At 43.8% G+C, this 27,651-nt stretch overlaps 1 protein-coding gene across 1 annotated transcript in view; it reads right to left on the bottom strand.

Annotated features, from left to right (window-relative positions):
• Positions 1–1,360: 1,360 nt before the first annotated feature.
• TSPAN7 (tetraspanin 7) overlaps positions 1,361–27,651 on the bottom strand; it is a 95,817-nt gene continuing 69,526 nt past the window's right edge. Inside the window, exons 2-8 of the mRNA XM_079327383.1 lie at positions 19,276–19,464; positions 16,485–16,559; positions 15,049–15,144; positions 13,202–13,357; positions 8,346–8,429; positions 2,803–2,875; positions 1,361–2,502 (exon numbers count right to left, since the gene is read on the bottom strand). Coding sequence (XP_079183509.1) covers positions 2,807–2,875; positions 8,346–8,429; positions 13,202–13,357; positions 15,049–15,144; positions 16,485–16,559; positions 19,276–19,464 — 669 coding nt within the window. The 3' untranslated portion in view covers positions 1,361–2,502; positions 2,803–2,806. The remainder of the gene's footprint in view (positions 2,503–2,802; positions 2,876–8,345; positions 8,430–13,201; positions 13,358–15,048; positions 15,145–16,484; positions 16,560–19,275; positions 19,465–27,651) is intronic.

Raw genomic sequence — 27,651 nt, 5'->3', positions numbered from 1 at the left:
TGAATGGGGACAGGCACGTTTGGGGGCCTGCTGACCTGTCACCCAACATCAGCATCTTCAAAAGGAACAGCTCTTGGCACAAACAGCTCTTTCTTTCAGGAAAATGAAAAGAAAAAAAAAAAAAAAAAAACGGGGAAAGAAAACCAAGGAGAGGCTGGTGCTTTTGTAGTCCGGGAGGTCACTGGCGGCTCCTGAGGAGGCGGTGGCAGCCTCACCCCTCCTGGGGCTGGGAGTGAATAGCAGAGGGAAACTGGGGCAGCTGGTGGGACAGTTCTCCCTGCTATGGAAAAACGTGGCTGTGTGAACACCCTGTGCCTACAGGAGGAGGGCACTGCTCCAGCATGGTGCAGCCCTGAGTGGGGCTGTGCCTGCTCTGAAACCCCGGGAGGAGATGGCACATGGATGCTGGAGCTGCCCAGTGCCTTTGTCCCCAGCACCATCCAGCCTGGCTGCCAGCACAGATACAGGACCTGCACTGGCATCTCCACCATCAAAAATGTCTTGCTTCTTCATGGCAGATATTTTATTAAGGGCAGATTTAAATTCAGGGACCATATTCCTCTTCCATTTGCAAAGCTCTTTTTCCTGCTCTGGAAGTGCTCTCTGATTAAAGCTAAAGAGGATGCTACTAGGATTTTGAAGATCTGCTGGCACGTTTCTGCCTGTGAACTCTTTTAGAGCTGTGGGTGGAGTGCCCTGACCACACCAGCATCACTCAAGGTTCACCAGGATGTGATGGAGGCACCAGGCAGGGCAGCCCCTGGGCACTGATGGACAGACAGACAGACAGAGGAAGGACTGGACAGCAGCTGCACAGCTCCCACAACCAGAAGGCTCCAGGACTTCTCAGGTCTCCCTCTCTGCCCACACTGACAACCTAAGGGCTTGGCCCAAAATTTCCAGGTTTAAACTTCCATAAGTTTTCTATCAGATCTGTGACGTTTCACTTATTCAAGTGAGAAAGAGATTAACTGTCTGCCTTTCCACCAGCCACCCCAAAGCTCTCTGCTCTCCTTTCTCACCAAAATCAAGAGAGAAATGTTCAATATCAAAATCACTCACAGCACTAAGGATGGGATAATGAAACACTGCAGATTTTTAACAATTACAAGAGGAAAAATTGCAAAGAAGAGGATATGTATTTGTCACATGGTGCAACCAGCTGTAGAAGTTTTGAAACAATTCCAGCTCTTTCTCTTTTTTTTCCCAGCATAGCAACATTTTTATTTTATAAGCAAATTAGTTGATAAAAAAACCACATAAAGACGTATCACTCCAAGCTGTGCCCAGGTGTTTCATGTTCACTTTCCCCACTCCCAAAGAAAGTTTTCTTATAATTAAAGAATGAGAAGGAAGCAGCTAGAAATCTGTAATGGTTCCATTTATTAATACGTATATCACAAATACTCACAATATCAATGCATTCTCGTTGGCATGCTAGACAGAGGCATTATTAAAAAAGTCCTATTTTTTTAAAAAGGTTTTAAACTTTTGCTTTCCCCCAAAAATATTTCATATGACTGGATTTTTTTTTGTGATTTTTTTTTTTTGTGTGTCTCTGTGTGTGATTTTATTTCGATTTGATTCAACAATGTATTTGGTGGCTGCAACCTCAATGCAAAAAGAAAGAAAGAAAAAGAAAGAACAGGAAAAAAAGTATGAAGGCCGCAGTACAGCACAGTTCAATTAGTTCATAGCTACGTAATAAAAATATAGGGAGCAAAAATTTCTGCCTTCACAGTAAGCAACAACACAGCTTAATAACAGTATTACACAGGATCAGGTTCTGAGGCAAAATGCACTAGACAAAGCCTACCGGGATACGCACTAGGCATACAACACTGAGTAAGAATCAAAGATGTAGAAGAACATCAGGAATAACAGTTCCCTTCAAGCACAACATTTTAACATCATTTTCAAGTATCTTTATGTTATGTTACCGATTCCTTTGTTTTCGGGGAAAGGGGGACAGGCGCAAGGGGGGGGGGAAAGGATGGAAACCTTAGTAAAGCAAGAAACAAAACAAGAAATTAAAGATAAACCCAAAAGAATATATATTTCATATACCGGTTTATATGAACGTGTGCAACACTTATTAACCATGGTGAAAGGCTAATTATGCCCTCCAGTCACTACATGCACAGCCCGATCAATGCTGTTAATGAGTTACCTTTGTTAACTTACGATGCAACTAGTGTGTGACCAAGAACAGAGACAGTGCCAGCCTGGGCCGGGCTCTGCAGGCCGGGGGCACCCCCTGGGCTCTTGGGGCACCCCCTGGGCTCTTGGGGCACCCCCTGGGCTCTTGGGGCACCGTGGAAGTTCACAGGATGGGACACTACGCATGGGACGGGGAGTGGGCGCGGCGCGCGCACGGGGTCGCTCGTGGGGGTGTGCGTGCGTGCGAGAGACAGTGTGTGCTAGAACATTCATGTCAGTCTTTCTCCAGCTCTGCAGCTCCTGGTGGTCACACAGGCTCTGGACTCCACACTTCTTGAAAGACTGGAGAGCGCGGAGGATGAAAGAAAAACAAACAAACCAACAAGTGGGTTGCTGATGGTATTCGCAGCAGGTGTTTTGCTCTCTCTTTCCAAGAACAATGCATTTCCCCCTTCCCCCCCTTTTTTCCCCACCACACACAAAATTGGGATGAAAGTCCCAAAGCAGAGAAGCCCATGGGAAGCTTAATTCTCGATGAACATGCTCAGAATGTAAAAACTTGCTGGCTGCCTTCAGCAGAGCACAGCCACCACACAGCAAGGCTCTTGCAGTTTTACCAGGTGGAAAATGGGAGCAGCTCACCTTGTTACACCATCTCATACTGGTTAGCAGTAATAAACCGGGACAGACAGCATGCCAGCAGCATCCCAATCAACTGCTCCACACAAGACAGAGACAGAACAGAATTTAGGTTAAATTACATCAATGCAGAGCATGGGTAAACATGTATTTTATGTTTTGGAGTTATTATGCACAATGTATTTATGCCCTATTTTAAGGACTGTTCTAATTAGAAAAAACAGCACTGAAATCTGTCAGCTTTCTTTGTCAGATCTTCCTCTTCATTTTTATCATTTATTTGACATGCAGCATGGTATTTTGGTATTTTTCAGTCCCCTGTCAATGTCTGGCCATACTGTGTTTCACCTGGATCCCTCACCACCCATCAGCCCTGAGAGCTGGTGCCTTTAACTTCTTTATCACTGTGCCAGGGAAAACCTTCCTCATGTCCCAGAGTGGTTATGCTTCCTTTAAAAGTGATGCAGCACTGTAGAAATGAGTGCCATAAATCTGGAAATAACTTTTTAAAAAGTCATTCACTATTGCCTTGGCTGTCACACAGACTATTGAAAACAGATCCCAGGCTTCCAGTCATCAATAAGCACTCAGTCTTTTCAATGTTTTGTCTACTGCAGTTTTTTAGAGCTCCCTGCATGTGCCAGCAGTGTTAATATGCTGTAAATAATTCAACCTTGCTTTTCTCATTGGGGTTGGTCAATTAATTAACTCCTGAGCATATCAAGAGCATGCCTGGGTATGACTTCCTGGCTGCCCATCCAAACTGGCTTCTCCTATTCCACTCCTCTGGATTGTGTGTCCCTTCCCTTAGAGCAGGCAGTGCTCCCTGTTAACACAATCATCATCAAAACACATCTTCTGTACCAGACCAGCCCAGAGCAAGGCCAAGCAGGGTAACTCAAATCTGGATAAACTGTTTACAATCTCTAAGATGTCTCAGTCCTTGTCAGGTCACACTTCTTTTGCCAGAAATTCCCTCAGTTTCCTATTTCAGTGGCCACCAGGGCTGTTCTGGGAATTCCAAAGGGCACAGAGTCACATTTAAAAGCAGGGTGAACCCTCCTGTTCCTCACATGCACCTTGATTTTGGCACCAGGGATGGCACTGCCTTGGTTACAACTGTGGGGCACTGGTACCACCTCCTGACCAAACTCCAACAAAACCCAAAGCTGCCAGGGTCCAGGGGCTTAGTTTTAGTTTCCAAAATGGTATGTGCATGGTGAAAATCCTCCTCAGCTCTGAAATTCTCACTCCATACCAAGATGACATTTTAGCCATTTTGTTGCCTTTCCTACCCATCACTGGAGGGTGATTTAATGAACTGCTGAATGTGTTGCTGAAAACCAATCACACTCTACAGGTTCCATGACACTGCTGCAGCTGACTCATGAACTGTTTCTTTAGCTCAGTTCAATTCTGGAGAATCAGATTTCTGTTTTGGACAGTGCCATGGATTTCTCCATGCTCTGACAGGCTGAACAGAGTGAGTGCTCCTGTGTGGCCCTGTCCCACCTCCTTCACTGCTGCTTTTCTATATTTGTGGTGACTTTTAGTCTTTCTTCACCTTCCTTGGCTGGACTCAGAAGTTACTTCTCTGCCTTAATGTGTTTTTCAGAAAGATGAACTTTGCAGTGAATTTAATCCAAATTATTTTCCCTGAGCAAATTCCAGCCCAGACCCAAATCAGTTCCTCTCTACAATGGCCAAGAATGCATGTACATTGAAGTTGTTTATTTTCCCCATCACAAGCACCCAGATTACAGCCACTGCTCTCAACCACAATCTGCTGCTTGTATCAGGTTTGCAAGTGGAAAGATGCTGTAGCCTCCACAAACAGGGACCCACAGACGTTCCCTTCCCCCTTCAGCTGGAGCAGACTTCCCCAGATAACTCTTAATTAGGGATTCTTCTGCTCTGTGCAGGCTGTAACTAATAATCAGTCTGTCTAAACTTTGGAGCATCTGCAGGCAGGTATTGGTGTTTTGTTTTACTCAGCTCACTCCCAAAACAAATGGCAGGTCACTCATGAATGTATCTTCATGATCTTTGGCCCACTTATTGATTGCTGGCTCTGACCTTAGGCTGGTTTAGGTATTTAAGTGATTATAGTGACATAATATTTAACTCTGTATTTCAAAAATAATGGCACGCATATCAAGCCATTGCACACACATTTTATTCAGGATTTCTAAGTATTACTAGGACCTAGCAGAGCTATAATAAATATTCTATAAATACTTTGAATGCATATAAAAATATGTGCTTTTCAATGTGTTGACTTCCACATTTCACCACAAGAGCAGTTCCTCCTGTAGCCAAAAAGAAGCAATATTGCACTGAGCTGCTGAATTTCCTTCATGGTGCTCTTTCATTACAGGCATAACTACAGTTCTCTGCATCTAAGTCAGGCTACAGGCTCCCAGACTGTGCAGCACAAATCAGCACTCTCCACCCTGCCTTGCTCTCTGCATTTGTTCCCCCACTTGCCTCCTCTGCTCTTCAGGCAGGAGGAAGCTCCTCATCCTATTGTGCACCAGGTCCCTGCAGCTCCTTTGAAAAACCAGAAGAATTGGTGTTAAAGGATTCCCACAAAGAAACTGCTGCTGGGAGCTGCATTCATTTCCCTGCACTCCCACTGCCTCTCAAATGCCCCATCTCAACTTTTATCCACTTACTCATTTATTTGATTTTACTGTCTTGATTTTGGAGTGCTAAGATGTCAGACTTGGTTCTGCATTTGTCTTCTCTCTTACTTTTTTCCTTTCTTCCTAAGATTGTCTTGGTGTTCTGAGCTACTATTTAGAAAGAAGAGTTTTCCACACCCTGGTCTTGCCACAGGAAACTTGAAAATGCTGACAAATTCTTTGGTTTAGACAACTGGGAAACCCACACCCCTCAGGTGTGTCTTTTCTTCTACCATCCTGTTGGTCACAGGTCATTCCAGCAAGCAGAATACAGTGAATTTCTCAAGGCTTCTAGGAGCAACCTCAGGCACATCTTAGCTTTGACCATTGAAAACCATCCACAGCATATTTTGTAGCAGTCTTGTCCCTCCTGTACACATGATAACTGACTTTTAAATACACTTATTCTGTAGGAGTTACCACTGCCTGGAAGCTGTTCTGCATGACATTTATTACACATTATACTGAAGAGAAAGAAACTGAATTAGAATTTGAATTTTCATGGATGCATGGGAATTTTAGAATGATGAGACCACCTGTATGTGTCCAACAACTGGTTTAGAGCATATGGAGGGCACCAGACTTTCAGTTCTTCAGCACAAGGGGGATAATGTGACCTGAACATTGCAGTGAGTCTCCTCTGCTCACAATCTATAAACCCCTCCAGACAGTGTTTCTTGCATTCCTTAAGCCAATGACTGAACTGTAGTTTTATCTAAGCACAGCTCTCCACCATCTATGCAGTTCACATAATTTTACTCTCTGTTGGGCACAACACAGCAATAATTTTTCTGCTCTGAAGAGCACCTGCTAAAGCTGGAATTCAACACTGGCATCCAAGTCCAAAAACAATCAAATTTTATTTCTTTGTTATTATTTCAAACCTGAGGAGCAGAGCAGACAAGGTCAGCAGCACAGTGTTTTTACACAGACTCCTGACTCTGATGGGGAGATCTGTGCCAGGCCTGTAAGATTTGCAATGCCATTACATCAACCTTCCCTGTTTCTGGGCATCAGCACATTCCCCATGCTAGTCAACACCTAACAAATCACGTGAAGGAAAGGCCCTTGAGCATGCTTTACTGTAGAAGAGCAACAAGATTTAATCTGTCTTTTATTTAGATTAAACCTATTCTCAATAGGAACAGCAACACCTCCCCTACAGCTGGAGCCCTGCCTGGCCTTGCTGCCATCCATGTTAACCTGAAATCAATTTGTAAACACTGCCCCTGATTGGGCCCAGCAAAACAGATTAGGCAGTGAATTACAACTGGCCACCTTCTATTCCTCACAGCCTGGGAGAGCTGCATCTTTCTGCTCTGCAGCCTCTCCCTTCCCCTTTTTGCACATTTACTAACAGCCCAAGCAGCTGGGCATGTCCTCACAGGGGCAGAGCCCAGTGCCTGCCTGGCAGTGACATCCCCACCTGGCAGCAGGGCTCATGGTGCCACCAGCAGCACTGGATGCCAGCACCACACCACAACACACCTCATTTCCCCCTCAGTCACAGGGACAAAGTGCTGCCTGCAGCCTGCCATGAAACCCAGTAAAGGCTTTCAGGCAGTATTGGTCCTGGCTTTTCCCCCCAGCAGCATATTTTACAATTCTACTCATTTTTCTTTTGGATAGCTTTACACAAGGCATTTAAAGAGATGCTTTACAGCCTTCTGGCTATCTAGAACCCAAACTGAAAGCTGAGCTTGGAGTCCTATAGCAGTAATCAAGTCATATTCAAGGCTGGAGTTTCAATGCTGTCACCACTCAACAAGAACCAGAAAAGCCCATTAAAAAAAAAAACCTGACCTCCCCTCATCCATGCACAAACAGCTCCAGATTGTTCACCTTTTCTGGATCCCAAAAACCTGACATGCAGGTAATGCTCTGGGCAGCTGTTATTGTGATGAATCAAATTTCCACCCACACCAAACCATGGGCTCCTCACATCCAACACCTTAGCTGCAGGGTCTCAGGCTTCCAGCTATGCCCAAGGCAGGGCAGTCAGCCAGTCTGAGTCCAGTTTCAGGGCTCCCTCAGGCTGTGTGTATGCTGATGGAGAGGATGTGGGGGGCATTTTCCACATGGCTTGGGGACAGTTTTGAATTGTGCTCATTTCCCTCTCATTTTTGCATGTTTCCAGCAGTCCTTGCTGTCACACATGAAGTGACTGGTATAAAGCAGCATCTTGTTGAAGGATGCAGCTGTTTTCCTGCCCCTTCTTGATCAGAACAATCTGACCAGACCTATATTTTCCCCAGTTTCTGTCTATATAAATGCAGTTTGAATATCCTGGAGCAGAAAATCCCTTCTTAGCTCTCCTCTTGTAGCTCTCATGGCACACTGCTGCAGACAAGGAGGTGGTTTAACAATCTGATTTTGGTAAACTTAACATTTCTCAGTGTTCAGTGTTAGAGGGAAAATAAATAATATTGGTCACAAAGTGTCCCCTCCAGGCTCCAGTCCAGGATGGGGAGGCCTGAGGGTTCACTGTTTGAATTCTTGAGCCCCTTAAGAACAAATAAGAGTACTTAGAAGATAGAAGCCTATCCAAACAATGCATAAACTATTTGTCTTCTTAGCTGTTTATGCTCCATTTAAGCCAATGTTTTATTGGGTTAACCTCTATTTGACCCAGTGGAGGGACAAGTTGTTTTCCTTGAGCTAGTCATTAGCTCAACCGTAACTGATATTCCCAAGGAGAAACTTCATTTAAGTTGAAAAAAGGAAAATCAATGAACAGATGACCTCAGGACTAATGAGCATGCTGAGTTCAGTCCCTTTCCATAATCCTTCCTTCCTTGAAGTCCAGGTAAAGAAAAAGAGGGGAAAAGAAAAGGGGAGGAAGGGGAGTGCTTATGCACTTACCTGTGAGAATGCAATCCCAAAAGCCACTCCAGCTATGATTCCCATATTTGTCTCCATAAAACTGGTCACCAAGTCATAACAGCCCTGGAAAACAAACATCATCATTCCTTGTACTGACCTTCCCTGCCATGAATGCATACATACAAATTTCTCATTTAGAACAAACTCTGGCTGCACAATATTTCTGCTGTAATTTCCAACAGTGTCACCTTTCTTGAAAATAGCAATTCTGAGTGAATGATGTGGAGTTGTGGCAAAACCAGCTCCTTCTAGAAACAAATGCATTTCAATACTTTCAAAATCTAAATATGATGTTGCACTCAATTTTATGGGTCTTTTTAAAGAAAGTCAGTTAAAAAACAATATAGCTTTGACCTGAAACCAAACCAGTAACAATACACCAATGTTATAATACAATACAGATGTCAAAAATGAATAAATGATGCTGATTTCCTAATACTCTTGATATTTAATAAAATGTCCCTTGAGGCATTCTGCTTGCCTTTACCCATCAAAGGACACCAGGCAAAGCACTGAACAGCATGTAACTTTAAACCATGTAACAAAATTATCAAGGGTTCTGTATGAATTTTCTTGGTTCATTTGCCCTTGGACATAAAATTCCCTGTCCTGCTCCCCAAACTGAATTTTCTCTCTGCCTTGCTTTCTCAGGCTCAATTCACAGCTCAGGCTGGGGCCAGAGGATTCATGTACAATATCTGCCCTTCTCTTGGACAGACTTTTTTCAGATGTTCTCCCCCAATACAACAATCTTTGCCAAGTTTCTCCCCTCACCTATTTGACCCCCCAAAAAAGCATTTGAAATTATCTCCTAGTCTGTGGTACCTAAATTAATCTAAGCAAGTGACTTGATGCATGAAGAGAAAGATAGCATTCTTTTTTTCTTTCATTATTAACCCATCTGTGCCCACAATCCAGAGTCACTGCTCAGCCCCTTTTGCCACCTTCCTCAAATGAGCAACACTCTGGCTTCAGGCCAGTCCTGAGGAATTTTATACTTCATAACTTTATCCACTTTATCAGAAACTGGAAAACAGAAATAACAGTGAGTTGCCTTTCCCAGTCTGGACTCCAGTCCCATAAGAGAGAGGTGTCTCCACATTTCACCAACATCCATAAACTCCTCATTCTGCAAGCACTGTAGGAACTCTCTGTGACCTCAGAGCATCAGGTGCTTGTGAAAAATAACAGCAAGAAGGACCAACAATGTCCTTTATTAGAGACAGGCCATTCATTAAATAAACTGTACCATTACTTTAACTTCTTTTGTAACATCACAAGACATTTAATCCTGAGAGTAATGAAGTGCTGAACCTAATGGTAGCTGAGGACCAGCACAGCTGGTCCTGATTAATTTCTGAAATGTTTATGTGTACACATTAACTATGTTTTACCACAGTGTACAGTAAGTCTAACTCAAGCTTGTTTATTTTACCCATCAAGCACCTATAGTTTACATGCTTACATTCTGCAATGAGATTAGATTTCTCAAGCAGTGTTTTCATTCTGCCTGATATGGCTTAATGCTCTCCCAGCTCTTCTGAAATCTATTCTGCTGAAGAGCCTTCAAGAGATGCAACACTGAAGCACAGTGGTAATTTGAGGGAGATAGAAGATCTTGTCAACAAAACATGCAATGGCAGAGTTTTGATCACCCTCCTCTCTTGAAAACTCTGCTTTCCCAAACCACAATAATCTGTTTACTGAAGTACACTGTTTTCATATGGCTCATTTGCCATGGACTGAGAGTGCAAGCAGCCCCCACAGGACAGAAGTGTGTGGAGCACTGTGTGAGCACCTCTGGGTGCTGATCCAGAGATCCAGGGCACAGAAGGGACAGTTTACAAAGGATCTGATCTCTCTTGACTCCATGCATCTGTTCCTTTCTTAAGATTTAAGAGAGGAATAGTTCTTGAAGTTTCTTGGTAAAGAACTGTGATTAAAAGCACTAGATGAACATTAATTAGCTAATCCTAATGACAGCTCTTAAAGTTAGGTATTAATGCTGTCTGAGATGAAGAAACAGAGAGCCTAAATAATTAACCCAAGGTCACTAAGCAAGTTAGGGTCAGAATTGGCAAAGAAAATCCAGGAATTCTGTCTTTTAGTCCTGTAATTATATTATTAGTTTAATCCTCCTTGGTTAATTCATTATTAGTCCTCAGAAACTGCTAGTAATTTGATTAGCTCATAGAGAACTTGTCTTACTGACAGTTTTGCAAGATCCACCAAAAGATGTAATCCAAATATATTTGTCCACAGGCACAGTGAGAAGGGTCTTCCACAACACAGGCAATACATTTATTTTCCTTTTTCTCCAACACACAGAGAGCAAAGTGCCTGTTTCCAGGACAAGGGGCTTGGGTCAGAGGCAATGATGTTTGCCACCTATCTGAAGTGAAAGGATAGGGCCAAACAACATTTTCTCATTCTTGCTTTTTATTCCCTTGAGAAGCATTCCACTTTGCTCAAATGTCTGTGACAGCTCCAAGATCTCACAACTGCTGAACAGAAATCTGCAGCTTTGGTTTTCAATGGCTATGTCAGAAAATGAGACAAAACCACATGAACTTCCAAACATCCACATTTCCTCTCAGTAATTAAATCAAGTAATTACTTCAACTATTTCCTGAGGAATCAGCAGTCCTTTTCTGTCAGGTGACTTGTGTATTTGACAGGAGAGAAGGAGCAAGAATGGCTGAAATGTGTCACTAACCTGGACTAGCACACACTGATCCCTCAGTCACTTCCTAGGATTCAGCAGGCATCCTGTGCCATGGGGAACCCAGAAGCTGACAGGGATTTATTTCTCTGCAGAACAAGCCTGGCACTTGGGGGAACAGCAGACAAATGCTGGGAGTGCAAATGGTACCTAAATGGTTATGAGCCAGGAAAGGCTCAGAGTGCAGGGCTGTCCTGAAGTGCAAAGCTGGTGGAGCAGCAGCCACACAGAAAGTCACACAGAAAGTCACACAGAAAGTCACACAGAAAGTCACACAGAAAGCTTTCCTGCTGGGCAGAGGAGAGGGACTCAGGGTGGGCTGCCCAGGGGCACCATGCCTGCTGTGGGTGCTGCACATGCCCTAGATCCACCCTGCCCTGCCTCCCACCTTCCTCCCACTTCTGCAAAAACATTCAGTTAGCACAAACTCACCAAGAGTGACTGAACAGAGTGGCTCACTCTCTATACTCATTACAATACAAGATTACTCTGCTGGTGGTGGCTGTGAGTTACTCAACCAATGGGCACCACCAACATTCCAAACATCAGACAAGTGGCTCTCATTAAACCACTGCAAAACACCAGAAAGGCTTAGTGGAAAATAATCCTCTACTATCCCTTTTACAATACATGCCAGAAAATGTTGTATACTTGACTGGTTTTCAAAGATGTTTCAGGCTGTGCTCAGCCACGAGTCCAACCTTCTGAGTCACAAGTGACTGAGGTGAAAAAGACAGAAACAGAAGAGACAGAGGCATTTCCACATTTTCCCTGTTGTCTGCTCAGGACTTCTATTTATTTTTAAATAGATCTCTGAAAATAGTAACAGAAAAGAAAATAATCCTTAAGTCTGATTAAGCTGTGTTACAACTTAGAATGGTGATTTAGCCAGAATATCATTCCTCTTAACAAACTGCTCCCTGTCTTGCAAATCTTAAGTGAGAAAGAACTGATGACACACTAGCACTTGAAGCAATACTTTGAGTTGCACTTCTTCAGCACAGTTGCACCATCTAATGTATAGATGGTGCATTATTTTCTCTTTATTCTTCCCTTTTTTTAGTGTTTTCTGCATATTTGTTCTCTAATTATCCATTTTCTTCCTGTTCTCCCAGCCTGCCTTCTAAACCCTATTTTTGTCTTCCCAACTTGTTGGAGCCCTGAAGCCTGGGAGTTTTGAACTCTCTGTGCTTTTTGGCACTGACCCCCCAGGAAAACACTGCTTTTGACTTGAGGCCTTGGAGAAGGCTTCCAAAATTGAGTGATGGAGTTAAAATCACTGATGTGTAGTTAGAATAGAAGTGTGTGCTTTCACATGGTGAAGGGGTTTGAAATTGGGATTTTTAGAATATAGTGATAGGTGTAGGACAAGATGCAGGTTTTTGGGTGTTGTCACTTTCTGTCTTCCTTCTTCTTCATGATTTCAGGTCATGGTTTATGGTTGGACAGTTAATGCTGCACTGCAAGTCACAGGAGTTTGGTTATTGGGTCACAAGCATAAATAATAAAGGTGCTAATTCTTTATTGGACTGTTTAACTTTAAAAGACCTTGTAACTAACTAGATTTGTCTCCATTTTGCTCACTTCTAGCTGGTAGCAAGAAGTGTTGAAGAATTCTGTACTTTAGATAAGATTTAGTAAACAGCCAAGTCTGAACAGGAGAGAATTCATGTCCTTTGTGTTTTTAATCTTGACTCTGAGTGAAGATGGAAGAAAATGAAGACAAGCCACTAATTAGGTGGTGCAGCTAACCTATTTACACCAGCCTGCTCCTTCAGGTGACCCAGGGAACGGGTCACTTTGGCTGTGCTGTGCTTGCAGACCTATATGTTCAAAGATTTTAACTCACAATAAAGGTACCCACCAACCACAGCATTTACTGCCAATCACCTGTGTTTTCTCAGAACTGCTGCATCTGGGATTGGATTGGAGAAAGGCCAGCTCAAAGAATACAAAGCAAGTGCAGGACCAAGCCCATCCTTACCACCACTCCAGCCTTACTTGCACATCACCAACCAACCATTTGAAATGACAAGCAGCTGCAAGCAGCCACACACTCCACTGGGGTGCAGGGTGGTGCCACAGCTGCCTCTGGCACTACACTAACTGGTACCTTCTGGTTTACTTTGGTGGCAGCCACGGTCATGTTGCGCAGATCCTGAGCGCTGCAGTCACTGGAGTTCATGCAGCAGCTCGTGGGGATGCCGTGCTTGAAGAAGTAAGGGCTGGTGCTCCAGTTGGTGTAGCTCTGAATGCCACAGCAGCTCAGCTAGGGGGGATGAGAGGCAGGTTTTAAACACACCAACAAACAACACAGAATTAAAACTAGAGCAGAATCATCTCGTGAGCCCTCTTTGTAAGCTCATAATCAAAATAAAGACAGGGCACCTCAGGTTCTGAAAAGCAGATACCACCCCTGCCCCATTAATTACAAAAGTACCAGGGATGTAACTACAGAACATGGGAGCAGATGACCTACTTAAAAGAAGGTATTTTATGAGCAGAACTATTATTGGTAACATTTGACAAATGTCCATCCATAAACCCATTTCTTTAGTTGACCGTCTGTTTTTTGTTTATTTTCCTTACTTTTTTATGTGATTAAAGATGACCCTGTAAATTCAAAACCTCAAAGCACTACGCAGAATTACATGCAACACATACAGGTACAAACTAGCACAAATCAATGTGAAAAAGATGAAGCCTCTCTAACTCACCAAAATAATTTCTAGCACAATTAACTGAGCTGTGAATAGAAAGAGACCATATGTTCACAGGCTGTGTCTAGGAAGTAATCTAGAAAACCCTAAATTGGGAAGGATATTCTGATTTAGATCCTAAGCTAGAAGACAGGGACTCAAAAGTATGGAGTATGTGCTGAATCTTCTGCAAAGAAAGGGCCTATAGATGCAGTTCCTGTAAAAAAAAGAACTATCAATGGAATGATCATTTTGCTACAACAGAAACACTAAAAAACTACTCAGAACTATTTCATTTGGTCATCTTCAAGGAATCAAAAATTTAAAATACAGGTTAACATTAAGCAAACAGACAATCTGACAGCAGAATATACTCAGTTGGGAGCACTGCAGTAATCTGCTAACCAGGAGAAGCCAGGTTAGAGCACAGTTTCAATCATGCTGAAGGGTCAAATGTAATTTCTAAAGGTCTAGAAGTCATTGATACAATGACACTGGCATTTCAGCCATTCATTGAGTTACAATCATATGGAAAGGAAATTGGCTCACAGAATGTACTGCATACTGAAGGAATAGCTTCTTGCTATGGTAGAGCTTCCAGTGGAAATTTAAATGTGAATTTTGTCACTCTGTGCTGTAGCTGGTCTCTTGTGGGTGGCATCCCCATGTGCCATTTGCCCCTGCCCTGTGCCCTGCAAGAAGGCAAGGCAACCCTCACTGCCCTGAGGGTGACAAAGGCTCCTCTTCACCATCTCCTACTCCATCCCTCCAGCACAGCTTTCACTGACAACCTCAGCAGCTTTCCCCTCCATTTTCCTCTGGGGAAAATACACCCAGTTGTTTTTTCTCACTGTGCTAGTGAGGAGAACTGCTGCAGTTTATCAGTAATGTAGGACACAAGATTATAAAACCCTGTCTCATCCAGCTCAAATTTAAAGCATTTTATAATCTTATTGGCAAATTCCCTTAGGAACAAGGTTGTTTTTTAGCAACAGAACTGCCCCCTAAACCTAATTCAAGATCTGGTACCAACAACAAGCCAGTGGGACAGGCCCTGCCTTTATCAGACAGCTTTTTCACTGAAGTTTAGGCATCCTGGGCAGCACCTCAGCTGAAATACTTTTCCTTTAGATCAATTTTGCCAGCCTCTAATTTTGCTTGCAAATTACAGCTTTCAGATTGAGCCATCAAAACTTCATGTTCTGGGATCAAATCCATGCTTTCTCTATTGAGAATTTTTGGTATCCAGTTTTAGACTTACACTTTCCTGCACATTATCCACTGCATGGCTGCGCTCGTCGTTCTTGTTGTAATTCTGGATTGCTTCAGTGTATGTCCTAAGGAAAGTGTCCTTGATCTGTGAGGGGGAGGGAAAACACTAAAAACAGTCCATGTGAGCAACAAGAAGCACAACATCTGAAGCAGTTTTTGCAGGAAGCAAATGCATTTCTAAATTTCCTAACAAGACACCCAAACTAGCCCTTCCCAGTTGTTTTTAAAGGTGTTTTTAGAGCTGGTAGAGCTCCCTTTTAACTGTCAGGAATAATTAATACCATTTTTCCAGTGGGATATCAGGCACAGAAACACAACTATGCCAGCAAACTGGTATGTTAAAAAATACTATAAAATGATTTAACCTATCAAAAAGGCATAGTTTCATGCTTATTCCCCCTAACACTTTGTTCTGGCACTAAATCTGAAGGACACTGCATGCTTCTCCCTGCTCATGGATGCCAGGTGGGAGCCAAAGCTTGTGCAAATACCCTGGGGACACAAGCCAGTGGCACCAAAGTGAGACATGAATTTCCTGACCAGGCAGCCCCAGCACCAAAGGGATTTGGTAAGAGGTCCCTCAGCTGGAAAATGTCAGGCACATCATCAGGAATGGCACTTTGGCTGGGTGGGAAAAGGGCTGGGAAGCAGACAATGGCTGTGGCCCTCACAAGGGACTGCCTCTCCCAAAAGGAGCAGGCTGACACTGGGTGAACAGAAGGAACTCTATAGCAATGGAAATGCCATGTCAGAAGAGACAAAGAGAATACAAAGAGAAGAGACAAGGAGGGTCTCTGGGGCTGTTCTGGCTCAGCACCAGTGGCATGCAGGTCCATGGACTTACAGGCAGAGAGACCTGATTACAGTGGATAAAGCAGAAGTGTTACTACAAATCTAAACCATCATGCTTGTTTAAAGCTTCTTCCTGTCCCAGTTTCCTCACTCTACTTCTAATCTCTCCTTATTCTCAAGATAGAAATGAAATCCCATCCCACTCCCTCCCCACCCCCCCTCTCCCACAAAAAAAGGAAAATATTTACAAAACAGCAAGTCTGGTGTGATGCAGAAGTTGTCTCTGCCTTACATAAACCAGCATTTGCCTGGCTGCAGATGCTGTGTTTAAGAAAAGCATTTAATCTATTTTGCAGCCCTCAGCATATGTAAAAGAGTAAAGAAGATCTTACATGGTGGACACACAAAACCTGATAGCTCGAGAGTAAATCATCAGGCAGCTGAGGGCAAGAGCTTTGGCTAAATCCCTTCATATGGCATCCCGTTGGTTTTTAAGAGCTGTACAAGTTTTTGCTGCACATCAGCACAGCCCTGGAGATGTGCTGGAGCACATTCTCCACGCTCCAGGAACTTCTCAGCAGCTCCTGCCCAGGGAGGCGCTGCCAGCTGCGAGCTCAGCATGTTTCCACCTACCTCGTGGCGAAAGACAAACCCTGAAATGCCAGCCACCAGCTCAGCCAGGAACACCAGGGACAAGAACATGGCATACTGGAAAGGCAGGAGGCAAGAGAAGTCAGGCTTTTGTCTCAGCACAGATATTATCACATAAAATGTAACTCTTTCCCCTCTAGGCACCCTTCAAAGATGTTAAGAAACCAAAAGTGGAGATGCACAGGTTATGACCTGAATGTAATACATGTGTTTACACAACTCACAACTGATATATATATTGCTTAATTACTGGCTTTTCTGACACTTCTGTTCCCACGTTTCTTAGCATCCTTATATAAATTAAAACACACTCACATGCCAGAGGTGAATCCGAGTCACTCAGGTTCTGATCTTGCAATAAGGAACACAAACAGACCCCTCCTGTTTGCATGGTGCTCTGCTAAGGTCAGCAGGCTTCCCCAGGTGTTTTGGTTTGTGTTTGTCTATCTCACTGCCAGACTGGGATTTGCTGCCTGATTCCTGAAGTTTCTCCAATGAATGAACTGAAATATTGCCTTCACTGGAAATATTCTCACAGTAACACTACACATATGCCCCAAACACTTTGCTGAGCCAAAGTCCATATTTAGCTTTAGGCAGCATTTGGATCAGGAGTTAAATAAACCTTGAAAACAGTGCTTTCAGTGTAGGCACTCACCAAGTACTAAAAATATATTTAAGCAGAAATAAAGAAGATAAAGAAAAAATGTGAAGCGGGATAGTAAAATTTGAAGTTCAGGCTTAATCTTCCAGAGGAAAAATTACATTTTTACTTCACCTGCTAAGTAACAGTTAATTAAGAAAGAAAACACTTTAAATTAAGTTCAGTCCTAGCAGGATTTAGGGGAGAAAGGAAAACTTAGCTTTAATGGAAGGTTATTGGGGTAAGGAGCACAAAAGTGAAGGCAGAAATTGGGGGAAAAAAATGTGTCCAATTAATGCAACTGTCAAATTGCTGCTCTGTTCAGGAGAGAAAAGAAGTTTAGGAACATTTCTTATAGGTACAATGAAAATAAACCCACGTGCTTGGAACACCACATGCTACTGCTAGTGGCATAGCTTTAAGAAAGTTACATGAGTTATGGAGCAGCTAGCAGAGCCTGATTTCCTATGGATTTATATCACAATTCACCTTTATTCCTTTCCCATCTGGACTGCAGTGGCTCCAGCAAGCCTCTGGACATGTCCTGACAGCAAGAGACAGCAGAGAGGTATTTGCCAGCTGGGCACCAGCTGATGGCATTGCAGCTGCTACCCTTCCCCTTCCACTCCCTGCCATCATTTGAGGAAATTAACTCCCTTTAACATGCCCTTTCTTTTTTAAAATGCAATTTGAACTGGAGAAAAATCATCCCATCTCAGAAAACCAAAATACTGTAGCAGGAGATGCATTGTACTGTCAAGCCCTCTCTCACTAGTTCACTGCTTCACAAGTGCTATTTCCACCCTTCAAATCATTGCACATGCAGCATTCTGCTCCTAAATGTGCCTAGAGACAGTTTATCATGTAAGTTTGTTTAACCTGTAGTTATTTTGAATTTTAAGGTGGGCTGGAAAACTCAGAGAAACTCCTCTAGAGAGAGGTTGAAGTGGACTGAGGGATAACAGCTTCCCCTCTGCCCAGTGCACCTCAAGCCCCTGCTGCTTTTGAGGTACTGTACAGTGCTCTGCTTTTTGGGTTGAATTCTATCCTAGTGAATGTTAGGAGAGTAAGAAGGGTTTTCATGAGATACCAACTATTTGTTCCATAACTTCACATCAGGGTATTAAACTGACCCCTTAAAATGCAGTTCCAAAGAATTTCACATTTATGACACTTTGGGCATCTTAAAGATTGTAAATGTATTTATCTGTCTGGCTCACAGAAAACCAGAATGATTGCAGAATGACTCACAGAGCCATTCTGCAGCATTCCTCTGTGCTCCAAACACTTGGGCCTATGTACCATGTGGAGCAAAACTGAGCCACAGTCAATCAGAGAAACTGGTTTTGGTGAAGTTTTCCTCTTTGTCCTAGAGGCACACATGCTGAACATCAAGATTAATAAAATCTAGCTCATGTGACAAAAAAGAACATCTGTCAGGGGTGGGGGGAATCCCAACTGATCAAAAAACCCTCTTCCCCTCCTGAGGCACTTGGGTATGCTTGCTGGAACACTGAAGTCAGGGTGTTTTGAACTTTTTATGCTTTCTAGAACTGACCTTCAGGAGAAAACTGCTTTTGACTTGAGGCCTTGGAGAAGGCTTCCAAATTTGAGTGGTGGAGTCAAAATCATTGGTGTGTAATTTGAATAGAAGTGTGCAATATCACATGGTGAAAGGTTTAGAATTTGGGGTTTTAGAATATAGTAAATAGGTATTTAACAAGATGAAGGTTCTTAGGTGGTAGCTCTTCTTGTTCCTTCTTTGTGATTTCAGCTAGTAGTTTTTAGTTTTTAGTTGGTTAGAAAGTACAGCAGTGTAGGTCACAGTTGTTTAGTTATTGAGTCAAAAGTATAAATAATATAGATGCTAGCTTTCAATTGGATAGCTGGGCTTTAAAAGACCTTGCAACTAACAAAATACATCAACATTTTCTCATTTTTTGGTTGTTAGCTAGAAGTGCTACAAAACACTCTGTGCTATAAATAAGATTTAATAAAAAACTAAGTCGGAACAACAAAATCCATCTTTTGTGCATTTAATCCAAACTCTGAATAAAGGCAAAATAAAAAAGCAGCTAGCCACTAATATGTAGAGCCACTAACAAGGTGGTGCCACTAATATCTGCTCACCAGTTTCAGCATCCATGGGCTGCCACGACAAGTGGCAAAGCAGCCGAAGAGCCCGAAGACGATGATGGTGGTGCCCGTCCCGATGAGCACGTACGGGGCATTGGTGGAGTTCTCAGCAATCAGAGAGATGTAGGTGCCAAGGGTCAGCTTGCCCCACACGCCCACTGCCAGAAGGATAACACCAGTGATCTGCAGAGCAAGGGAGAAACGTGTCAGAGCCACTGGGAAGTCTCTAAAGAACGGGCAGAAACGTCTCACGAGCTGTTGGAGTCAGTGAGTTGAGGGTCACTGAATTCTTCAGAGAGAAATCAGAGTGCAGGGATTGAAGTAAAGCCTTTGGATGGGTTGAAGTGTATTAAGCCACTCACACATAAGGCAGAGGTGTAAGTTTAAGTTTTAGGCTAAGTATGTAAGTCAGTAAGCTTTAGTATGAGGTCTAATGCTTTTAGCAAGTAAAAGATTTAGATACCAAAGTAGAAGTGTGAGTTCTAGTGAAGGTTGAAAAACATGCAGATGTTTTCAGTAGAGGCTCTAGGACCACAGTTGTAGACAGCACTTAGATATAATAGAACTATAGTAAGAATATTACTTATATTTTTTAGATAGAACAAGATAGGTTGTATGAGTAGTCTATACATAACCTGGTGTGTTAATAAACTAGAATTCTAACAGGCTAAGGAATGGTGGTCTGAGTTTGTGTCTTAGCTTGTTGGGAAAATCCTATATAAGAGTATGTATTGGGAAGAGTTGGTGCTCTTGCCATTTGCCATCTGCTTTTTGCCATTGCTTTTCTGCTTGCCTTTTGAGACTGATGTGCTTTGTAATAAATAACCTTTTAGCAACTATTAGCTGCTTGCTCATTTAAGATAATTCGACGAAGTTGGTGCCTAGAGCACTGGAGGCTATTAACCTCACAAGGAGCCACTGGGGGAGTCTCCAAAGGGCAGAAATGTGTCAGGAGCCACTGGGGGAGCCCCCAAAGCCAGAACACACAATCCTGAAGGGATGCACTGGTGCTGTGCTGTTGGCAGGAGGAAGACTCAAGTTCTACGAGTCCAGAGGGACAGACAGACAAAATTAAACTCCAGCAGATGGATGTTTTTTTAAGGCTGCCACTGAAGGACAAACATTTAAGACTAATCACTGCCAAGGGAGGATGCAGTGAGCACCTGCAGGAACAGCCCCCTGAGACATGAAACTCCACATGTCCCTCTGTCTGAGTGTCCCCTGCTCCCCCTGATCAGCCTCAGCAGGTGCTGGCATTTCTGCTGATCACTTTGGGACAGGATTACCAGAGATTTCTGCTCTCCTGCTCACAATGGCAATAAGAATAAATCCAGCTCTTGCTCATCTTTCAGCACAACTGCGTGAAAAGTGTGATTCCCTGCCATTGCACCCAACAACTGAATGTCAGAAAAAATCACTGAGGAGCCTACCAACCCACAGACATCAAATGCCCTTGCCAAGTCTGGCCCCATTCCTGCACAGAACCATCTCCACCTCTCCTTGTCCTGAACAAAAATGGATTAATCAGCAAAATCTCAAAAGCAAGCTGCAGGGGACTGGGAAATCCATAGAACAACTTCTGGTTTCTCGACTCCATTCCACAAAGGGCTGGTTTCTGTGCCTAAGCTGCTGAAAGTTTTACCACTGTCCCCTGGGAGGCATAAAGGCAGCCTTCACTGCCAAAATGAACAAGCAGCTTCACATATGAAAGAGAGCTCAAGGCTCGTAATAATAAGCATTTTTAGTTGGCTGTTTGAAACAATTACTAACCCTTTACTATGCGTTTTAAGAGTTTGGTTTCCCCAGGTCTCAGGGGGGGCCTATTCAATTTATGGCACACACAGACTTTGGAAAAAAGGAGGAAAGCCTCTTGGTGGTTTATTCCCCTTCTGCTTCCTAATAGAGCTCTGATTTACAGGGATTTAAGGGAATCCCTGAGTTTGTTGGGAGGTCCAAGCCCTAGCAAGCTTGGCAGAGGGGATGGGATGTTTCCACAAAGACACTCTGAAGATACACCTCGGGTTGCAGCACTGCTGGCTGGAATTCTGCTTTTGAAGATGAAAAACCATAAGACTCTCCTACAAACCTTTTCCTGACCTTTATTTAGCAGTGGTATGACTAATGCCTACCTCCACCCCAAGGCAAGCCTCATTTCCTCATTTCCAAGACACACTTTTCATCACTATCTCTCTGTGCCATCACACAGATTAGGGAACAATGAATGTGCTGGTTTCTGGTTTGGTTTTTAGATGTTTCTTTAAAAGCAGGAGAGACATGGGCAGAGAGACCAGGCCAGTGGTGGCCTGAGAACAAGAGAGCAGGAATAGACACTGCTCCTGACACTCACCATCAGTACACACATCTTCCCTTTACCTGTCTCTTTCCTTTGACACAAAATCTCTCCACCAGCCTCTTTCTGTGACCTGAGGGTCAGGCTCAATCATTGCAAAAGCAGGGTGCTGTGGGTCCATTTACACCTGAAAGGTCTAAAAGGAAACTCAGAGCACCCTTTCCAATGCACAATCCCATCCCAGTCCTCCCTACTGCCTTTTCACTGTGAAGTTTCAATTTAGACAATGATCACACAGGAGATGTACAAAGTATTTCAGATATCCTGGCAGTCAGAGGACAGTGATTACCAGCCATTAGACCTTGAGAGCCCCTCTGAGCATTCAGCATCCAAAGGAATTTATTTACAAACACCTGGAAGAGCCAGCACACATGGAGCACAGGAGAGCAGCAGTAAAATTCCACCAGTGGACTTCTAGAGCAAAACCTGGTCTTCATATGCCCCAGCAAGAATTTTAAGATTTGTCCTGGAAATGCCATGACAGCTACAGCCTGTGAGGAAAGAGTGTCACAACCCCACTCCAGATCCTCAGCACACACAGAAAAAATGAACAGGAGCTGCACAGCCCAGGATGCCTCAAATGACACATCTGGAGTGGTACAGAAACACAAGCATTTGCAAAGGAAAAAAAAAAAAAAAATAGTTTTCTTCTAAAAAGCAGCTAACTGCCAGAGACATCCTATCTAAATGCACAGATGTGTGGGATCATGTCTGTGGTAAAAAGTCTTAGCTGAAAACCATAAAACAACATTGCTAGAAGAGTTAAAAAGATTGTTGCTTACCTTATCATTCTATCCACTCATTCGTTTGTTGGTTCTTTGATCAAGTTGTTATGTTCTTTTCCCCAGTTAAATGTAGTCCCTATGTAATTCAAACCCTGGTTTATTGTATTTCCCCTATCCCAGTTACTTCCTCCTTCCGCCCTTCCCCTTACCTCATTTCCGGCCTTACCATTTCCGCCCTTTCCCTTACCTCATTTCCGGCCTGCTGCTGCCTGCCTATCAAGTTAGCCACACCCTATATGTAAATCTCCAGAAGTTTCCCAGTACCACCATTACTGGAAGTTGTTGTTGAAGAAAAGATTCACAAAAATAGTCAACCAACACCAAACCCAAGTTCACAGATCATCTCAACTAACAAGCCAAGTCACCTGCAATATGTCCTTTGTAACTGTTTAATCACCACAACCTTAAGGGCAGTTAAGAAGAATGACACCCCCAGACCAATGAGCCACTATTGAGATCTCGGACGTGTCCGTGAGGCTGAGACTCCCATCCCTACGTTCGTCGGGATCGGCAGGACCTCCTCCCGGCGTTGCCTGGCGGCAGCAGCAGCAGGCGTAGGGCCTACTCCCTGTGACCCCCCATTAATAAAGAGCTGTTTAATAAAGGCCTTGGCCCTGCTACATTCATTACAACTTGGGGGCTCGTCCGGGATAGGCCACGCCCAGAAGAGGACGTTGGAGGGGGAGGCGCCACCCCGAAGAGGCCCTCTGGGACAGCTGGCCACCCCGGACCCGGAGCTGCGCGGAACCAGGACAACGCCTGGAGCACCGGTAAGTAGACCGGTGGCGGGCACGGGAGGCGAGCGAGTGTGGTGTGGATGAGACGGGGGCTGGCAGCTCAGACCCCCGAAGCGAGTGTGGACCCCTGAGTACCGCGGTTCCGGACTCCCGCGAGGGGGCTGGCCGGGAAAAGGGGGAAGCGAGTGAGGCCTACCAAGGCCTACAGCGTGAAAGAGGCGCCTCCTTGGGGCCTAGGCCCAAGCTTGGGGAAGAAGGAGAACCTTCGCTAGGACCCAGCTTTCTGTCGGTTGGGGAAGGAGGAGAACCTTCGCTAGGACCCAGCTTTCTGTCGGTTGGGGAAGGAGGGGAACCTTCGCTAGGACCCAGCTTTCTCTTGCTTGGGGAAGAAGGAGAACCTTCGCTAGGACCCAGCTTTCTAGAACCTCACTAGGACCCACCACTGTGTTTATTTTCAAAGAAGGGGGGGTGCAGGAAGGGGCAGCCGGCGCCCCGCTGGGACCGAGCCCCCCAGGGACGAGGGTTTAGGAAGGGGTATCCGGGCCCCGCTGGGACCTTACCTGACTCCCACCGGTGGAACTGAGAAGAGTAGAGGGAGGGGGCGACCGGGGCCCCGTTAGAGACCGGCTCTATCTCAGTTTAACTGTGGGCCAGGAAGGAGCATAGGGAGGGGGATATAGGTAAACCCCAGTAGTGACCAGCTCTTTCCTTTGCCCTGTTTTAGTTGCCCGTCATTAAATTTGCTTTGAAGTAGGGGCACCGTATATTTTTTTTTTTTAAAGAAAGAAATTATACGTTAAGTTAGAAAGGGCCAAATTTTTTGTTGAGTGTGTCTTTAGTTGCCTGTCAGTTGTTTCCTTTCGAGTAGAGGCACAGTAAGTTTCTGTTAGGCCCGTTTGAAAAATCACTATGGGGTCTTGTATGAGTCAAAAGAGTAGAGCGAAAGAGAACAAAAATGTAAAGAACATCCCTCCTGATAGCCCTTTGGCGATAATGTTAAATAAGTGGGATACTTGTGAAGCTACTAAAAAGTTAGATAAAATAAAAATGATCCATTATTGTGTTGAAGTATGGCCAAAGTTAGATTTACCAGGAGCATGGCCATGGTTCGGTACCCAAGATCCATGGATGTGTACAATGCTGAATCAATATTTAAAGACTTGGGGAGGATCAAATGTGGAACAACTTGAATACGCAGCTTGTTGGAGAGGGAGTAGAGCAAAAGAAGAACCAATAAAAATATGTAAAGTAGTAGAGAAAAAGGGACAAAGGAACGAGGAAGAGAAAAATAAAAGTAAATGGGACCCCCTTGATTATCTTCCCCCTCTTCCCCCGCCTGTCAATAACCCCGATTACCCACTTCCTCCTCCTCCGACCGTCACTCCCCTTCAACCTCCTCTTCCTCCTCTTCCGTCCATTACTTCCTTCGAACCCCCTGCTGTTTCTCTACCCACCAATGCTTCCAATAACCTTCCTTCTGCTCCATCTGTCAATTCTCCTCCTACCTCCTCTCCACCCACCAACACCCCCACTTACTTTCCTTCTTCTGTTCCACTTGTCAATTCTCCTCCTCCTCCTCCTCAAGCATCTAGCATAACTCCCCTGTCACCACCTTCCCTTAGTACCCCTATTCCAAATCAGCTTTTTTTACCTATGTGCCCACTTCCCAACCTGCCTTCACCCCTAGTATCTCCACAAACCCCAATTCCTCCTGCCTTGGTTCAGGCCCCTCCACCAATAGGTGTCCCTTCACCTCCTTCCAATTGGGAACTGAGTCTATCTCCATCCAACAGTAGCTCTTCCTCCAGTAATCAACAGAACCCTGTACCGGCACAAGCAGAGGGACCATATTATAATACGAGGTCAAGGGCAGCAAAAGCAGAAAGGATGTTTCCACTCAGGGAAGTCCCTATGGGAGGAATAGAGGGCAGACTTGGGTTTGTAGACGCACCGTTGACGGCCTCAGAAGTGAAAGGATTTAAAAAAGAAATTGGGAATTTAGTGGAAGATCCCGTAAGCATTGCAGAACAGGTAGATCAGTTCTTAGGACCTAGCATTTATACTTGGAGAGAAATGAATTCAGTTATAAATATACTATTCAACCCAGAGGAAGTTAGGATGATTAGAGAAGCCGGCCTACGCATATGGGAGAGGGAAAACCGGCAAGGACCACCGGGTGACTATAAACTACCTCTCACAGACCCGGGATGGAACCCAAACCAAGAAGAGGGGAGGCGGAATATGATTGACTATCAAGCTTTAATAGTTAGGGGAATAAGAGAGTCTGTTCCTCGCCAAAGTAACACCAAATTGGCCTTTGGAGCAGTACAAAAAAAAGATGAAACCCCATCCGCGTGGTTAAATCGGTTAAGGAAGAACTTTCAGCTGTACTCTAGTATAGATCCTGATAGTCCGGATGGCCAAGCAGTATTAAAAGTACATTTTGTCACCAAATCTTGGCCTGACATCCGAAGGAAATTAGAAAAGATGGAAGACTGGCAGGAAAAAGGGATAAATGAACTACTTAAAGAGGCTCTAAGGGTGTATCTGAGAAGGGAAGAGGAGAAAGCGAAATCGAACGCCCGAGTGATGGTAGCGATAGCTAGAGAATGTATAAATGCAACTGGAAATAAGCTAGAGAAGCCATGTGGATCTAGAGAAGGAGAACCTAAGATTGCGCCAGGCGCAGGAGGTTCTAATGCCAACCCTTGGCAGAAGGTCGGAAAATTTCAGGGCAGATGTTATTACTGTGGTGAAGTGGGTCATCTCAAAAGGTACTGTAAAAAGATTGCCATCGATGAAGCAATTGAAAAAGAACAGGAAAATTTAGAAAAGATTCTGAGAGGGGAAGATTAGGGGTGTCAGGGGCTCTTCCCTTTAGGGGACCCAATGAAACATCTAGATGAGCCCTTGATAAACCTCAATGTTGGTCCCCAGAATTTAAGTTTTGAGTTCTTAGTTGACACGGGAGCTGATCGGTCCAGTTTGAAAGATCTTCCAGTAGGAGTCCATATTAGTAATCGAACGTGCGAAGTAATAGGAGCTGAAGGGACACCCTTCAAAGCACCAATAATTGAAGGAGTAGAGTTAAAAGAAAACTTTAAACAGTGTGTGGCAGAGATGATTTATTTACCACATTTAGAAAAGAATTTGTTAGGGAGAGATTTACAAGTTAAGTTAGGAATAGCAGTTATTCCAGAAAATGGGAGGATGGTTGTGCGTATTATGAAATTGACCGAAAAAGATATAAGTGAAATCAATCCCCAAGTATGGGCAGAAGAAGGGAAAACTGGCTTTTTAGACATAACGCCAATAAAAGTGCAAATGCAAGAAGGAACTACCCCAGTCAAGGTAAAACAGTACCCAATATCAGAAAAGGGTAGAGAAGGACTAGCCCCAATTATAGACCACCTTCTGGCGGAAGGTGTGTTAGAACCATGCATGTCCCCCCATAACACCCCAATTTTAGCAGTCAAAAAGGCAGAGGGAAAATATAGATTAGTCCAAGATTTGAGAGAAATTAATAAAAAAATCATCGCTAGACATCCTGTGGTGTCTAACCCTTACACTCTGTTAAGTAAAATTCCCAGGGAACATGCATGGTTCACCACCATAGATTTGAAAGATGCCTTTTAGGCGTGTCCGCTAGCAGAAGAATGCCGTGACTGGTTTGCATTCGAGTGGGAGTACCCAGGAGGGAAGAGAAAACAACAATTAAGGTGGACCCGTCTACCTCAAGGATTTACTGAGTTCCCCAATCTTTTCGGACAGGCTCTAGAAGAACTATTAGACCAGTTCACCCCTGAAAATGAGACACGAATCCTCCAATATGTAGATGATTTGTTAATATCTGGAAAAGAACAACAGCTAGTTAGAACAACTAGTATAAAACTCCTTAACTTTCTGGGAGAAAAGGGTCTAAAAGTATCCCGGAACAAATTGCAGTTCGTTGAACCAGAAGTGACATACCTTGGTCATATAATTGGAAATAGATACAAAAAGTTAAGCCCCGAAAAAATTTCGGGCATACTAGCCATTTCGACCCCAAAAACTAAACATGACATTCGAAAACTTTTAGGCTTGTTTGGATACTGTAAATTATGGTTAGACAAATATACTCAAAGTGTAAAATTTCTTTATGAAAAATTAGTAAACCCTGAACCCATAAATTGGACTGCACAAGACGAAAAACAATTAGAAGAATTAAAAGAGAAATTATCTTCGGCCCCAGTCCTAAGTTTACCAGATCTCACAAAGGAGTTTGAACTATTCACGAACACTGAAAGGGGAGTAGCTTACGGTGTACTAACTCAGGAATGGGGGGGTTGTCGAAAGCCAATAGCTTACCTCTCTAAATTATTAGATCCAGTAGCAAAAGGATGGCCACTATGTCTCCAAGCAATTGCGGCTGCAGTAATTTTGATAGAGGACGCACAAAAACTAACATTTCAGAAAAAACTTAAAGTATATACTCCACATGATATTAAGACTATCCTCA

Source organism: Erithacus rubecula, assembly GCF_903797595.1.
Source record: "Erithacus rubecula genome assembly, chromosome: 1".
In the NCBI taxonomy this organism is placed as follows: domain Eukaryota; kingdom Metazoa; phylum Chordata; class Aves; order Passeriformes; family Muscicapidae; genus Erithacus; species Erithacus rubecula.
The sequence above is the reverse complement of the archived record's forward strand: the minus strand, read 5'-3'. Positions and strand labels throughout refer to the sequence as shown.